The 17,247-nt window shown below is 48.5% G+C and overlaps 1 protein-coding gene across 1 annotated transcript in view; it reads left to right on the top strand.

The window, feature by feature from the left end:
* Pdzrn3 (PDZ domain containing ring finger 3) overlaps positions 1 to 17,247 on the top strand; it is a 206,509-nt gene that overhangs the window by 10,344 nt on the left and 178,918 nt on the right. The window contains exons 2-3 of the mRNA XM_027931940.2: positions 5,701 to 5,787; positions 11,972 to 12,079. Of these exons, the coding sequence (XP_027787741.2) occupies positions 5,701 to 5,787; positions 11,972 to 12,079 (195 nt within the window). The remainder of the gene's footprint in view (positions 1 to 5,700; positions 5,788 to 11,971; positions 12,080 to 17,247) is intronic.

Here is a 17,247-nt window from a genome sequence, read left to right as displayed (position 1 = left end):
GGGCAAAGCTACCGAGGAGGTGGCCCCTCACTTCTCCTTGGTGCTGCCGTTTCTTCTCTGTTCTTTGCCTGTTTTCTTCCCAGCCCATCCAGACATGCTGATCTGGTAGAATTTGGAGCTGACCAGAGTGTCGGGCAGTGCCCAGGACCCTGTGCTCCCAAACTTACTGTCCTCTGCCTCCGCTGGTCAGATACACGTCCACAGTTTTTCATTTTTTTGTACTGGAGATTGAACCCAGGGACACCTAACCACTGAGCCATATCTCCAGTCCTTTTTTATATTTTATTTAGAGACAGGGCCTCACTGAGTTGCCTAGGGCCTCATTAAGTTGCTGAGGCTGGCTTTGAATTTGTAATCCTCCTGCCTCAGCCTCTGGAGCTGCTGGGAATACAGGCATGCCCCATGCGCCCAGACCACAGTTTCGTGAACTTTGTTTCTCTGACCTGTTGTGTGCCATCATCTGTCAGCCATCCTGGGCTCCCAGGCCCACATGCTTGCCGGCCTTGCCTGTGGTCTGTCCAGCTGACCCTGTGCTGGCCGGCAGCCCACTTGGTGAGCAACACCTGCAGGTCCAGGCTGAGCTGCTCCCTGGTTGGTCTTTTCATTGTGTCTTCTCCACCTCCAGAATAAAAACTGTCCTCCAGGCTCGACTCCAGCTGGATCCTGGGGTGGAAGGCCAAAGAGAGACGTAAGAAGAACACAGAAGAGCTTGTCTTCTCTTCTCTTCAGACCTCAGGTCTCCCAGGCTTGTGTTGGACAGATTGAGCTCATTTAGGATCAGCCAATGTCCATTGCTTAGATTTTGTAGAAGGGTGAAGAGCATGTGGCTTGGGGGCTGAGATGAGCCCAACCCTGTGCATTGATTGTGTTCTGAGGACTTGCTGTCATTCCGCATATGGAGCATTTATGTACTTAGGAATTTTAAGCTGTCTGATTCTCTATCCATATGCATTCTACAGATGAAAAAACTGTGGTCCTGACTCCACAGTCTGCAATCTTAACCAGTATGCAGACCATCGTACCATCAGGGTGCTCTTGGGACTATCAGAGACTCTTCATCTTTGCACCTATTGTTGTATGATCCAATATGCATGTGTGAACTCCTAATTACACAGCTGTTCTACTGGCTAATCCTTCCTGCCAGGATCATTCTTTGGAGGCTGATAAGACAGGATGTAGACATTTACCATCATTGTGCAGACAGCAGGGACCTGGATTCCAATCCTGGACCTCCCACTTTGCCACTATGTGAGACTGAGTCTGTGAGCCTCCTGAGTCTTGGTTTCTCCAGGCGTGGCAAGTTGATATGATGCCTGTCTCAAAAGGCAGCTGGGTTGCTTCATCTGTTGCCCCCCTGAAGGAGGGCTCTTACTCCTCTTTGTTTTATTGTGTTGGGTCACGGAGAAAATTGCAAAGATGGGTTATGATCAAGTACCCAAACATACCAACATTGGGTCAGCTTTCCTTTAAATAAAGGACACCCGTAATCAATACAGTAGGGACAGCAGGAAGGGCAGCACCTGGACCCCCTTGGCCCTCACCCCATTTATGCATCTCTTCAGTTGGTAGAATACGATTGACCCAGGGGTCATTTTTAATATTAATATACTCTATCCTGAAGCACTTGGAGCCCAGAAACAGGTTACATGGTTAATCAAAGATTTATGTTAGCATGTGAATGTGTTGTGTGAGATTCAGTGCTTATAACATCTATTAATAATTCTTCTGACAATTAAACATCGTTAGTATTGTTATTGGGAGGGGGACTAGAAAGGAGAAACCAGAATCAAGGTTGTGAGGTGAGAATAGAATAGATCTGGTAATCAGATGGAGAGATGAAGAGAATCAGCCCAACTGAGCTTTCAGTGGATCTTCCATGTGAATCTCCTGCATGTTGATTTGCTACTGTTACTCCTGAAATAGAAGCTGCAACCTAAAGCCAGCTTCTCTAAACCTCCTGGACAGCAGAGGAGTTCAAGGTGCTTGTAGAAAATAAGAGGACCCTTCTTTCTTCCCAGAAATTGCACCTCGCAAGCCACTGTCCGTCAACTGGATGGTTTGCATGCAGCTGTTTGAAGAACGCATTTTGGCCTTTGTCCATGTGTTCTAGAGGTCCCTGAGGCAAGGGCCACGTTCAGGTGTCTTGGGCACCTCGGATTGCATCTATTGCATATAAAGCATTTCACAAAAATGGCTTGTAGTTTTGTCCCACCACAGGTCTCTTGTGGTAGCCCTCCTATACATGAGTTCCTATTTTGCAGCCTCCACAGCTGAACCATCTGGGGGAGGACATAAGGTGATGTTGACCTACATGGAGTCGTTGTCTGCCTTCCACCCTAAAACTGGGTCGTGCAGAGGAGTGAGGAAGGTCTCGATTGTTAAGTGCCAGCTTGACACCTAACTGGTTCCATAATATGGGACAACATCCCCCCCCCCCAGGCTTTGTCTTCCACTTTGTGACATGAGGATGGTAACACTGTCACTCTCTAAGACGGGGCCCATGAGGAAATGTAGTAAAGCATTTAGGTGTTCAATAGAGTTTCTGGCACATGCCGGTAGCCAATCAATGTCAGCTGTTACCAAGGGCAACACGGTTTAATACAATAATCCTTCCCTGGCCCCCAGTGTGCTTGCTTTCAAGTGGTTATCACACAGTAGATTTTAAACTAATCTGCATCGTCATCTGATTGTGAGTTGTTCTTTGTACCTCCTTTGAGGTTGCCAGACTAAAGCCATCTGCCTCGGATTAGTGGGGAGCTGCAGTATCTATCATTGATTAGTTTTGAAACCCAGGCATGTCAGATATGAGATAACTTGCTTGAGTTCACGGTTGTTTCTGACTACTACTCTCCTCTAAGAGGACAAGCAAGAAATGGACTCGGGAAGAGTTTTTTGTGTCCAAGGCAGAAAAACAGCTTGGACCTGGGGGTCGTGTTTACATCTCAGAAGCGTTAGGTGGACGCTGAAGTCCTGCTCTGTTAGAGCAGCGAAAGATGTTGCCTTTGTATCTGCTCAGATGAGTTCCAGAGATGGCTGGCGTGGCTGGCATGGTGAGGGACTGTGGATGCTACTGCTGTTGGTTGGGTTTCTTTCAAATGCAATGAAATATGCTCTTACTAAGAAGATTCAGCTGGTTTTCGTTAGTGACCATGGCTTGATGGAGACTAACTTCTCTTTTATATCAAAATTCTCTTAACTATGTCAAGGAAGCCATCCTTCCAAAATGAATGTTATGTTGTTCTTATGGAACACCCAGTTCTTAGACCAGAAAGGGATTTTTGCTGTTGTCGTTGTTTTTCTAATGATAAATGGATAAATGGTCATTTTTTATTTTAGAGGATTTTTGTAATTAATGGTTAGGCTCTCGTGAAATTTTTTTGGGAAGGGTACTGGCGATTGAACTCGGAGGCACTCAACCTCTGAGGCACATCCTCAGCCCTATTTTGTATTTTATTTAGAGTCAGAGTCTTGCTGAGTTGCTTAGCACCTCACTTTTGCTGAGGCTGGCTTCGAAATCCTGATCCTCCTGCCTCAACCTCCTGAGTTACTGGGATTATAGGCGTGCATCATGCACCCGGCTTCACATGAAATTTTTAAACAGGTTTTATTCTTCTGTGTATGAACTAGTCATAAGGACATGATGACCTGTGATTACTAAGAACTATAGTCAGTAATAGTAATAATGTTTTATAATTTCAGAGGGGGTTATAGGGATTGATCCTAAAGGTACCTTACTACTGAACCATATCCCCAGCGTGCTCTCCCCCCTTTCCTTCCTTCCTTCCTTCTCTCCCTCCCTCCCTCCCTTCCTCCCCTCACTAAGTTGCTGAGACTGGCTTTGAACTTGCGATCCTCCTGCCTCTGCCTCCGGAGTCACTGGGATTACAGGCTGTGACACCCTCCCCTGCTTTAATAATCTTGTAGAGAGGAGGAGGGTTCTTTTGCAACACGTGGAAACTTAGTTGCATGTTGAGGCCTAAGGCAATACATGACCCCTTCTTCAGAAAACCCCTGGGGCACTGCAGGGGGAGACACCAGGTTCCTTTGCCTGCTATTGTGGGGGACTCCCATAGTTGTCCCACGCCATTCAAAAGTTACCCATGTTGTCCCAAAAAAGGTGGAAGAGAAAAGCTTCATTAGGAAGCAGTAAATATCCAAATAAAATCTTTTGTTGTAAGCTTCAGTTATTTTTAACCAGCTTATGACAAAATACTTCGTATTTTTATTACTGCTGTTGACCGGTGACGAGTCCTTGCTTCCCCCATGTTGAAGTATAACACCAGAGAAGCACGCCGAGGCAAGTTTAGAGTGGAAAATAAAAGTTTATTAAAGGACAGCAGAAAAGACTTCTCCCGGAGGAAGAAGGGGACCCAAGAGGTGGAAATCCGTGGAAGTGCGGTTGTCTCTCCATTTTAGTTTTTGGTGAGGGAATGTAGGTGGGAATGCCTGAAGGGTTGGGAGATAGGTGGGCCAAAGAAGTAATCTGGCAGGAAGGACTTCATTAACACTTCTTTGGGATGGGCTGTCTTTAAATCTGCTGGGGCTGTTCATTAACATTTATTTGGGATGGACTTTGGGCCTTGGGCTTTTCTCCGGACCTCATTAACATTTCAAGAGTTGGTCAACTTTTTCGGGAATTTATTCTCATGGCCTCCATTTTAGATCTCACTCAATATTAGACCCGATTTACCTAACTACACTGACCACCTAACTTTAAATCTGGTTTCATTTTGATAAGTGTTTAATACCTTGCTTAATCAGAAAACATTAGTGAAGCAAAGGCAGCTGGTATTCAGTTCTCTCGAGGTTTCATGTCCCCTCCATGTAGCTGGAGATATTTCACAGGTGTATTAGTTCCCTGCTGCTCTCAAAGGCTGTAGAGCAACAGGTGGTACGAAAGGTTCACTCTGCTTTAAAAAAAGAAATTTTGTTTTATTGATTTATTTTTCATGTGGTGCTGAGGATCGAACCTAGTGCCTCACAAGTGCTAGGCAAGCTCTCTGCCACTGAGCCCCAGCCCCACTCTGCTTTTATTTCTCTGTTGCTTTTTTGACTGTTGGAGCTTGTGCCAAGTCAACCTCTGCTAGTTTGATTTAAAGGGTATCGCGCTGCCCAGTCTTCAGCACACTGTTTTGTGTTAAAAAGCTCTTTATTGCAGACCTAGTGGACAGGAATGACTTTGTGAAAATGTCTCCTCCCCCTTTTCCATAAGATTCAGGATTTTCTGTGCCATCCCTGCCCCCCCCCCCCAGGACTTCCAACAGAGATGACCATTGATGGGCCACGCATGAGCTCCAACTTCTGCAGGGGGCTGCCTCTTGAACCTTTCAGGTCTCAACATGAATGCCACCATTGAGAAGGGCTGAGGAACAGAGTCACCATCTAGATGGCCAGTGTCCAGTGGGCAGGTCAATAGAAGGGGGCATTGCAGACAGCAGGGCAGTCTTGTTAGGAGATGTTCGCTGGGCATTTTTATGTGGTCATTCCAGGGCCAGGAGGTATCTGGACATGGTTGGAATCTTCAAAAGACAGGCAAGAGTTTGAGGTTGGGTTTCAGGAATTTCATTGGTTAAACTTCCTAAGAGATAAAGGATTTCTTAAATGATTAGCTCTGGCTGTCCCAAGTCCACTTCTAAAGAAAATACCTATCTTCAGTTTCCTGTTTGTAAATAACCACATGGACTCATTTGTCCCCTGTAGGGTGAAGAAACCAGAAGTCTCAGTCTTGTCTTGCACCGGGACTCGGGCTCCCTGGGATTCAATATCATCGGTGGCCGGCCCTGTGTGGTATGTTAATTACTAAATGTGTTTTCCCTTCCCCCGGGTAGCTGGAGGAGAGGCCAGGGTTTGAGGGATGTGTGTGTGGTGGGGTAAGGATTGGAAGCCCTGGTCACTTCTCTCTGCTCTCTGTGATTAGAGTTCACTGTATGTCACCGTCTTCACACAGGGTTTTTTCTTTTGCTCTAGACTTCTGCAAGATGGCAGCTCATTCTTCGTTTCTCATTTGGGGTGCATTTTGGTTGAGCTGGATGAAGGTGTGCAAGGGGGTGCAGATGGAACTGAATAACCCAGCCACCCCCTGTCACCAAGCTGGACGGGGGCTGCCACTCTGTCTGTTCCTCCTAGGTCAGGGATGGTCCCCACCCATGGGTCTTCGCCTCCCTTGACCTGTTCTGCCCATTCATCCTCAGCCTCTGCCCTAGAAAGAAGAGGCCAGGGGCTGGGGCTATAGCTCAGTTGGTAGAGTGCTTGCCTTGCATGCACAAGACCCTGGGTTCAAACCCTAGCACCCCCCTCCCCACAAAAAAAAGGCCAAAGTCACCTCTGTCACTTTAACCTGCAGGAAAACGGCTGCAGAGAGGGCCCCCAGGGAGCAGCAAGGGACGTGTTTCAGGGTATCGCCTGACGAGGGGGATTGTCTTGACAGTGAACCATCTCTTGCTCTTCTGTGCCCGTTTGCTCATTTGTCAACTCGAATTAATTGAAAGAAAGGAAAAGAAAAATGAAGTTTGTTGGCCGGGCGTGGTGGTGCACACCTGTAATTCCAGCAGCTCGGGAAGCCGAGGCAGGAGGACCATGAGTTCAAAGCCAGCCTCAGCAACTGTGAGGCGCTAAGCACTTCAATGAGACCCTGTCTCTAAGTAAAATACAAAATGGGACTGGGGATGGGGCTCAGGGGTCGAGTGCCCCTGAGTTCAATCCCTGGTACCACTGCCCATTAAAAAAAAAAAAAAGATTGTTTGCTTGTTCAATAACAAGCAAATAACAGGAAACAAATATTGAGCACAGGTTGTGTGCTAGGACTGGAGGTCCAGCAACACCAGGGAGCAGGGGTCCCTGTGGGCATGCAAGAAGCAAGTCAGTGCAGACAGTCTTTCCAGAGAAGGGTAAGGAGGGCTGGGAGAGTGGCGTGCGGTAGGTTTCTGGAAGCAGTGGGCACCATCAGCTAGGTTAGGAAAGATCGTGAGCAGAAACCTAAAGGATGAGAAGATGCTAGCCATGTGGCCATGGGGAGCGGTCCCCTGCTTTCACAGAACTCTCATCTAGATGGGGACTCACATCCTCGGTGGGGCAGAAGGAGACTTCCCTGTCCTTGCTGTAGGATCTGTGCTGGAACTAACTAGGCAAACCTGGGGCCACTTATCCCCAGAGGAGGAGGTGTCCTGGGGAGGATCCATTGCAGCTGAGTTTTGAAGGATGAGTAGGAGTTCACTGGGTCAGAAGACCATATTCTTTGGTACAACTGAGCCCTGTGAACTATAAAATAAATCAATTATATTGAGTTAGTTAGAAAATGTATCTATACTATTGAACCAGTGTGTTAGGTTCCTCTACGGATTGCAGGCACAAGGGAGGATTCTAAACAACAAGATCAAATGTGACTCTGAAGTCACATCCCCAGCCCTTTTCATTTTTTTATTTAGGGACAGGGTCTCACTGAGTTGCTTAGGGCCTCACTAAATTGCTGAGGCCGGCTTTGAACTCGTGATTCTCCTTCCCAGCCTCCTGAGCCCCTGGGCTTGCAGGGGTGTGCCTCCACGAGTGCCTCACCTACCCATTTTTGAAGACCACTGACTTGAAAATGGCCAACGGCCTTGCTGTGGGTGCTTGGCACCTCACGTGAGGTCCAGAGCAGGGACAGTACTGCGAGTTAGGGAGTTGGGGGCAGTGGGTGAGGCTGGGCAGGGAAGCGTCAGAAAGAGGCCTGGAGAAGGAAACTGGCCCGATCCCCAAAGGCCTGGTAAGTCCCGTGGTCTGGGGCTTGAATTGGCTAAGGCAGCGGGTGTCCAAACCGTCCAAACCGCAGTCGCAATCCAGGGAGTGACATGAAGAGATTTATGCTTAAATAGACTTAGCTTTTGGCCAAAGCCATAGTTTCAAAAGACAAAAAAGGTTTTATTATTAAAAAATGGCAGTTTAGTTGGAAGTGATGTGCTCATTAAAATGATGAACATTAGCTGTCGTAGACACAGCGTTAGTACTGAGGGTGCGTTAGAGGTAGGAAGGTGAGCAGGAGCAGAGGGCCTTCCCCTTGCGAAGCCCCAGGGACGTGTAGACAGGTTCTGTGTTCCCCTCTTATCTCTGTGGTACTCTTAAGAAACTGCAGAGTACCAGGTATGGTGTCATCCCAATAGCTCGGGAGGCTGAGGCAGGAGGATCATGAGTTCAAAGCCAGCCTCAGCAAAAGCGAGGCCCTAAGCAACTCAGTGAGACCCTGTCTCTAAATAAAACAGGAAATAGGTCTGGAGATGTGACTCAGTGGTCGAGTGCCCCTGAGCTCAATCCCCCTCCCCCCAAAAAAAGAAGAAGAAAAAAAAGAAATCGTAGAATCATGCAGCTTGGCATATTCTTCTTTTGACTCTTTACAATTGGCTAAACTCCAGGCTGCGTGTCCTTGTGCAATCTGGTCTAGTCCTTGCAGCCAGGGATCAGCCCTCCCGAGCTTTGGGAGGCCAGGAAGCACACTGGGTCCGTGTGTCCAAGCAGGTGGCCCCAGGAAACCAGACAGGGGTCTTGGATCCACATTCTTCAGGTTACAGAAAGCTTGCAGGCCACCGAGCAGGGACCGCAGTCGACTCTTCCAAAAGCACCTTTGCCACCCTTTGTCCTCCTTCCTTTGTGCGTCCATCATTACCAGTTTTAAGAGACAATGTCAATAAACTGAGTCACTTCACTTGTTAGATGTGTAAGTCTTTTGCAGCTAAAAGAGCCCAGTGAGGAGGACCATTTTCTGCCTCGGCTCTAGCCACATCAGAGCGGTGTCTGCAGGTCGCAGAGGTCAGAGTGTCCAGGGTTAGCTGCTGTTGGGAAACCTGATGGGCTTACTGATGCCACCCAGCAGGGTGGCTGGTTTCTGAGCCTGGTCCAGTGACAAGCCCCTTCTCACCAAGAATACTTTTCTTCCTTGTACCTAACAAAGGGCATATTTCACATTCTTTTCTTTTTCCTATAAAAAGGTGACATAAGGATAAGCCAGTCCTGATTTCATAGATTGCCTGAATGTTCTCCACTTATGTACTCCACTTACGCAAGAACTCCGTGTCTATCCTCCAGGGGAGAGTTTGCCGTGGTGGTTTTAAGAGCTTGTCCTGATTCGCAGAAACGGCATACTGAACTCTAAATGTATTCCATGCTGGTGCCTGGAGAATCCGGCAGGCCATTGGGTGCCTAGTAAGGAGCCGAGATGAGCCATGATGCCCACGTGTGGCTGGGAACGGAAGCAGAGGGCAGTTCAGACACAGAGGTGTCCCAAGCACTTCTGCTAGGGGTGCTAGTCCTAGACTCTCACAGCCCCTCACCGTGGCAGCAGCCTGGGGGAATCCGACCCCTCGCACAAGCCTTGGGCAGGTGTTCTATGTCCAGTACCTGGGGTGAGAGCAGTCCCGTTCATCTTTATTTTACCCAGGCCAGCAAAACAGATCCCCAGTCCTGTTAGTTCAACTTGATAAATAGCTCTGACTTAAATGTGTTAGGCAAGGAGCCAAACAAACTAAAAATAAAGGGATGGCCTTTGAAGAGAAAAATCTATCAAAAATGGACCTGATCAGGTTTTCTTCGATTCTGTGCCTTTTATATCTAGTCTTCACCAGCTCCTCTCCTCCCCCGCGGGCTTCGTGGAGCCTCGGTTCTGGTGCTTGGTTTTGCTTGCTCCTCTCTGATTTTGGTTGGGTCTTTCTAGTCTCTCTTAGAATAATTGTGTGCAGCGTGGCATTTTGTAAAACAAACCAAAGCCAAATTTTCATTCCCCTGTCTGCTGTTCTTCTCCAGCCAAGAAATGTAAAGTGGTTCCATCAAAGGAAACAAAACACTCCTTTTCATATGATGTATCCATATCAGCTTTTAGGGAACACAGCCATCTTCGTAAATCCTTGGTGGTCCAATAGGCTGTTCAGGTTCCTGTATCGGGATATTGCACACGCTGCAGTGTTGGAATTCTGAAGCCTTGTGTATTTTGAGTTTTCTCAGTCTGGCATGTGCAAGAGAATTATTCTAGCCTCAGTATAAAACCAAGCTATGCTGTTCTATAGTTGTGTGTCCTTGGATACGTAACTTGGCCTCTCTGAGTCTCGAGTTTTTCAACTGTGGAGTGGATGTACTGGTATTTACCGCCTGTGGTTATTGGGAAGACTTAATGACACCCATAGACACTGCATATCTGGTGCCTAGTGTTTCTCAGTAAATAGAAGTTGCTGTGCAGCTCTGTCTCACATTTAAGATGTGCATATAAGGCAACCCAGATGCATTGGGACCAGTGTAGTAGTTAGGCTGCCATGGGAGGGAGAGGCGGTAGATATTCAGATGGTAGAGGGTTAGCACTCGGGGCCGTGCAGAGCGCTGTGCAGCTTGAAGAATGCCTTCCAGGATAGCTGATCCAACACAGCACCCACAGTAATCCTGTGGCCCTTCTCTTGAAAGAATGTTGATGGAATCCAGATGGCAGTTAGAAATGTATCTTTGTCATGTGGGATGAATGTTGGGAAGAGCACTTAATGCTCATTTTAGGTTGCGATTTGGGTTTTTTCTGATGAATCATAACATTTGAGAGAGAGAAAACACATATACTTGTGTGCATGAGTTGCAGGGGGTTTGGGGGCACTGAGGAAGGTATTTTCCCAGCCTTGATTATTGCTGTTGGATTTGAAGGGTAGATTTAACCACATAATCATCTCTTCCCCTCTTTAGAATATAGTTTTTTTTCCCTGTTTAAAAAGGAAAATGTTGTATTTTCATCGTTATTTTTTGGACCATGGCATTTTTATGTATTTATATGCAGAGTTACTATTATAAAATCGATCTTCTTAGGCTGTTGTGAGAAGGAACGTGCGGTGATGAGAGACGCTGGAGTTTCTGCAGAGCATCCTGAGCTTGCTTTTCAAATGATCTCGTTTGGAAACGATACATGCTTCTACCATTTAATTGATAAATCCATCTGTTAATCACTAGAAATGTAATCCACACACTTGGAGGGAATTCATTGCGGTGCTGTTTGGAAGGGGGTTGGAGAACGAGTTGGGAGGGTTTTAAAAGCATGTTGGAGCCACTTGACTGTAAGCAGAAGGGGGATTCTGAGCGGTGAGGTGTCGTCTTTCCCAGAAGGCCCCAGTCCTGAGGTTTCACTCAAAGGTCTAAAGGGATTCGAGGAAGCTGCAGCTGAGAACCGCCCAGGATTGGGCAGCATGGTGGTGGAGTAATCTGATGCACATCAGCATGAAGCCCAGATACCTGTCTTCTCAATTAGGTTATTAGATCTCGACAAGCTCAGGGATACTCGGTACTGGTGAGGATGTGGAAAAATAGTAATAACTTATGCCTCCTTTTAAATTACCACTCTCTGGAGGGCAGCTCAGCCATGTCACTCAACTGCACACATTCAACCAACAATTTTCATTGCTAGGTTTGTGTTAGCAACGATGTTTGGCACTAGATTTTAGAATCTAGGTTGGCACTCTCACTGTCGCTCCTAACAACTGGATCGCTCAGGATTCTGGGGCACCTTGCAGCTGCTTCAACGAGCAGAGTGGGGATGGGGCTGTGTGTGTAGCTCAACTCAATTCCGGTGCCACCAAAAAAAAAAAAAAGAAAAATGGGGCAGACAAGGACGGGTGATTGATGGTGGAAGAGCTCCAAGATTCTAGAATTAAGTGAGAGAAGGGCATAAGAATTGAAATTGCATAATCCTAGTTGCATGCATGACAAACAAGTATTTAAGAAGGTGGTGCATTAAAATATTTTGGAAAACATGCATAAAATGAAGGAGACACTCCATGGGGAAGTAGGACTTTGGTTTGGAAGTGGCAGGATTTTTGCTGTGACTTGAGATGGCTCACCGTGGGTGTGGGCATATTTTAGTCTAAGACCAATTAGGGGAAACCAGCAGCTTTTACCCGATTGCCACTTTGATGAGCGAGGGGTGTGCGGTATTTTTTACCCCCCATCCTCACATTCATATCTTTGTTTTCTTAACCCAAAGGACAATCAAGATGGCTCATCCAGCGAGGGAATCTTTGTGTCCAGAATAGTGGAGAGCGGACCGGCGGCCAAGGAAGGAGGCCTGCAGATTCACGACAGGATTATCGAGGTAAGTGATGCTGGCCAGCGTCTTTGAACAGGCTGAACGTCCTTGCCTTCTGCATCTGGCTCGCAGCGCGATGCTTGGTCGTGGAGGGAGGCCTCAGGCCGGACGGACGGCTGGGCAGGAGGTGTGCTTCTCCTGAGGGTCGTGCCGGAGCAGGGGGCGCGTTGAGTGCTGTGGTGTGAAGTTGTTGCATATAGAGAAGCAGATGGTGAGTGTGTGTTCACGGCCCGCTCCTTCCCTGCGCACCTGCATCTGATTTGGATGCTCAGTTTGGGCTCTGTGCAGAACTGTGGGAGAGCTGGATGTTGGTTGGGACCAGATAGGCGGTCCCCGCTGCACCCGCCCTTGTGGCCGTGCGCAGATTGGTCACTGGGATGTGATGATGTCGGCTCTGGAGCTGGAGCCCACAGGGTACTGTGGCTTTTGTACCCTCGTTGCTGTCCTCTTTGCTGTTTGCCTGTTGTCACTGGTCACCCAGGGGTGAGCGGTAAGGGTAGGGTCCCCTCACATCCTCGCCAGATTTCCCTTCATTTGCACTTCAGACTTTGGCACACAGGCTTGGGTCTGCGCTGGGGAAGGTGGCTCTCTGGGCCTTCCCGTGCCATCCTTTGGAATAGACGTGGGCAGTGTCCCAGGGTGCTCTGGGTTGCTGAAGGAAGAACATCCCTCGTTGCATCGTTTGGCCTCCATTTGCAAAACTTGATGTACGTGGCTACATTTTTTTGCTGTTTGTTGTTGTTTGGCTTCATTTTGATTTCTCTTTTAATGGGTACACCCACGGCTAAATATGTTGGGCCTTCTATTAGGGAGAAAGCAAATAAGAGTGTCCAAGATGATACCCTGGATCCCACAAGAAACTCGCCCACGGGCCGTGGTCATGATACAGTGCATCAAACAGGAAACCAGGAGAACAGCCCCGAGACGGTGGGCGTCTGTTGTTCCAGACACATTTGTGGAGTGTCTGCATTTCCTCAGTGCTTTTGTGGCTCCTTCCAAAATGTGGGGTTGGACCGAGTGGGAGCTTGACCATGAGCTAAGCCATAAGTGGGGTTGCGTCACCCTGGCGTGTGGCCATGAGCTTCTCTGGGGAAAGGAACTTCCAGAAGACGGAACACTCTGGACCCGTTCTGCCAAGTGCAGTGCAGGGAGTGGAGGTGATTCATACCTTCAGCACAACACAGGGAAAGGACCTGGATGATGGAGGCTCAAGGGTCTCTTCTGCCAGTGGGAGGCTGCAGGCTGTCCCTTAGGAATTCAAAGGGTACTTGATTTTGTCTTGAGGACAGTGTGAATATTGTTGCATGCCCTTTGACTGTCACTGAAGTCCTTAAACTTGGAACTGTTCTTGCCTCGAGTTTGAGGGTTACTCTTTGTCCTTCCCAGGTCAGGGGAATGGATTTTCCCTAACAGGAATTTGCTTGGGCAAGAGCCCGTTTCTAAAGAGCTCAGATGCATCAAATGACTCTTTCGGAGACCGAACGCATTTTCTGAGACTCTGGTTCAGAAAGATAAGTGCAACCTCCGTTGCCAAGGGTCTGCTGGAACAGCCGGTCTCTCTGAGTAATGGAATGTCATTGCTCTTGTGTTTTGCAAATGAGAAAACTACAGCTGGGCAGGATTTTCTTTTGGCAAAGGGATGATCTGTATTTGAAATGTTCAGTACGGTTTCTGGTAAGTCACACTCCCCTCTTGGACGGTATGTAAAATATTAATCATGTTCCAGTGTTGAGATGGGAAGGGGGGTGCTCACAATAGAGAGACGATCTCTGCGTAATTGCAATTGACACACCGTGCCCTTCCCAGGCAAGTTCTAATCTCTTTTGACATGATACAGTGATTCCCATGACTGAAAATATGTTCTTTGGTTCACCTCATCTGTGTCTGAGTGTATTGCCAGGGGCCATGAATTCGATTATTTTACGTGTGTGTTGGTATGTGTGTGTAGTGGGTGTGGGAAGTGTGGGTGAGTGGGTGGGGGGGCTCAGCATTGACAAGAGTCGGAGGTGCTCTTGTTTTCTACCACATACTTCAGGGGAGCCGCCAGATCTCCACCGTGAGAATGTGAATTCTTGCAAGATCCTGCTTATATTAACTCCAGAGAGGCAGATGGGTGGCGTCCTATGCTCTGATGGGGCTCTGTCTCCTGAACAGAACACGGGGCCTCAGCCACATCAAAGCCAGTCCCACCACCCACCCCCACCCCAGTTTTTGTAGAACAAATATTTTAAAATGCCACTAAAGCCATTATGAAAAAACATTCACAAGTAACACACACACACACACACACACACACACACACAGAATTGTAAAAATGTCGACTGCCAAGTAGTAGAAAAATAAAAGGAGATGGCTTCTGATAGTGGGTCAGTGTGGCAGCACTGGGCACCATGGCTTGGGAAGACGGGACCCTGACAGCCGCTGTGTCTCTGTGTGGGGACAAGGAGGGGTGCCAGCTGCAGGGTGCGGGAGGGCGGTGCTAGCAGCTCGGGTGCCCCGAGTGGCCACCCAGGTCACAGGTTTCCGCAGTGGTGAACTGGTCACGGTGGAGTTCTGGCCCAACCAAGTACAGTTTTCCTTTGATTTATAGGGAAACCACATTTCTAGAACTAACTAACTCTCTCTCTCTCTCTCTCTCTCTCTCTCTCTCTCTGTATCTATGATAAAATATACATAATATGCAGTTGGCTGTTCTAACCATTTTTTTTAAAGAGAGAGAGAGAGAGAGAATTTCAATATTTATTTTTCAGTTTTCGGTGGACACAACATCTTTGTTTGTATGTGGTGCTGAGGATCGAACCCGGGCCGCACGCATGCCAGGCGAGCACGCTATCACTTAAGCCACATCCCCAGCCCCAATATTCTAACCATTTTTAAGTGACAGTTTCTTGGCATTAAGTTCTTTCAGATGTGGTGTAACCAACGTTACCATCCACGTCCAGAGCACTTCCATCTTCCCCAGTTGAAACAATGCACCCAGGAAGTATTAACTTGGCCCCCCCCCCGCCCCCCCGCCAGCTCCTGGCGACCTGTCCCCATCAATTTGACGGGTACCTGGAACCGGGCCACATTGGCAGTTTTGGGTCTGGCTCATTTCACTGTGCGGTGTCCTCCAAGTTCCTCTGTGGTGTGTGTCTCAGGCTTTCCTTTTCTTTAAGGCTGAGTAATGAATGTTCCCGTGTCTGGATATATATTGCTTATCAGTTCGTTCATGGATGGGCACTTGGGGTGATTCCACTTTTGACTGTTGTGGGAAAATTGGCTTTGAACATGAGCGTACGATCTATGTGTATTTAAACTGGGAAAAAGCCCTTTATGCTGTTGTGTGAGACAGACCCTGAGCCGGGTCTGTCTCCCAGGATTTGAAATCTGTGCTGAACACGGAGCCATTCCTTATAGCAGGGGTCTGTGTGCATGTGAGGACTTCTGTCACCTCTGGTGCATGCACCACCCATCACTGTGATGGTGAAAAGCCCCTCTCCCCCAGATTTTCAAAGCTTCCACTGACAGGGCTCCGAGGAACCAGGGGTACACTTTGTCTAGCTCCAAACCTCAAGGCAGCAGCCAGGACAGAGCTGTCCCCTTCCTGTCTTCTGAGACTGCATGATGGCCGACTACTGGGCCCCTTCCTGGGAGGGAGCCCTGAGCTGGCCTGTGCTAGATCTGGGGAAGGGCGTGTCAGGCCCCTTTGGATCAAGTGCCCTCTAGGCCACATGGCGCAGAGAGGCTGAGCTGGCCACTGGCACTTTGTGTCCCATCTGCCCTGGTCCTGTGGGCAGCCTGCCTCAGAGCTGGCTCTTGACAAACGGCAAGTTCCCACCTACTGTCTGCTTTGGGGCTCTGTTCTGGGTCTTCTCTGGCCCCCCATACCTCTTAGCTGCCCCTGGCCTTTTTCACAGCTTCTGACCCTGCTTCAGATTGCAGGTACTCAGTGGCTATTTGGAAACTTAGTTTCTCTACAGTATCTTTTATTTGTTTATTTTACTTTTTTGCAATACTAAAGATTGAACCCAGGGGTGGTTTACCACTGAGTTACACCACAGCACCTCCCCACTACACACCTTTTTTTTTTTTTTTTTAAAACTGTGAGACAGGCTGTCACTAAGCTGCCCAGGTTGGCTTTGAACTTTCGGAGGCTGGCCTTGAGCTTGGCCATCCTCCTGCTTCTGCCTCTGGCGTCCCTGGGATGACAGGTGTTCACCCCGGTATCTGGCTCCACAATGTCCTTTAGACCCCATGGGAAATGGTAACTGCCCCAGTGGTTTTTCGGCTTCTGAGCCTGCTTTCTGAACTATCTGTTAAAGATCTCAGTGCCCCGCAGAGTAGTTAAAGGAGTGGGCTTCTATTCTTTCAAGAAGTTTGAGACCTTTGCTTTGGAGGAATCGTCCCAGTGCCCAACGTGTGACTATTCCATCCAAGCAGATTTCCTCACCAGTGTGACGCCTTTCCCTGGGGCACGGCTGTCCACTCTAGCCAGTCATGTTCCACTGTCAGTACTACCCTGGGAAATCCCTTGGGGAGGTGGCACGTCGGGAACATGGCATCTCACAGCCAGTCCAGCCGGCTGGTCCAGCACTTGCTCAGTGGCTGCCTCCGCAGTTGACTTCCACGGGGAGCTGTGAGTGTCGTGACCACCTCACTTGGCAACATCCTAGGAAAGCCAAGACTTTCCAAGAGACCAGAAACCTCACCTGGAGGCACATGATGCTCGCTGTGTCGCTCTCGGCTCTCTCTCCACACAGTCTTCGCTGGCGTGGCCTGCCCGGAAGTCCACGCCCTTGCACTCCCTCTCTGTTGGGATTCTGAAGGATGCAGAGCTGCCATCCACAACTGCATTTTCTGCTGTTCTTCAGGCTGTTGTGAGGGGGAGAAGGGAGCTGTCCCTGTGTTGGGCTCCTTGCCCTTGGTGTTAAATGACGCCCATTAGCAGATGTATTGTTCTGCTTCGAGGCAGAGAACTGGATTCTCTGGGTGCAATGAAAGTGAGATGTAAGCCCCCTGGCCCCCGCTTCCCCAGTTCCCAGTAACTGTTCCCCTACCAGCTTCTGTAAATGCACATTCATCTCCAAAGCACTGTGATTCACAAACCCAAGGATCTGGTCACCAAAGCCCTGGCACCTCCGAGGCTGGGCTATCAACAGTCATTCTCTTCTGCATGCTCTTTGTTGAGCTGG

Source organism: Marmota flaviventris, chromosome 20 (genome assembly GCF_047511675.1).
Source record: "Marmota flaviventris isolate mMarFla1 chromosome 20, mMarFla1.hap1, whole genome shotgun sequence".
Taxonomy (NCBI): domain Eukaryota; kingdom Metazoa; phylum Chordata; class Mammalia; order Rodentia; family Sciuridae; genus Marmota; species Marmota flaviventris.
Note: the sequence above shows the minus strand (reverse complement) of the source record. Positions and strands in the feature narration are given on the sequence as shown.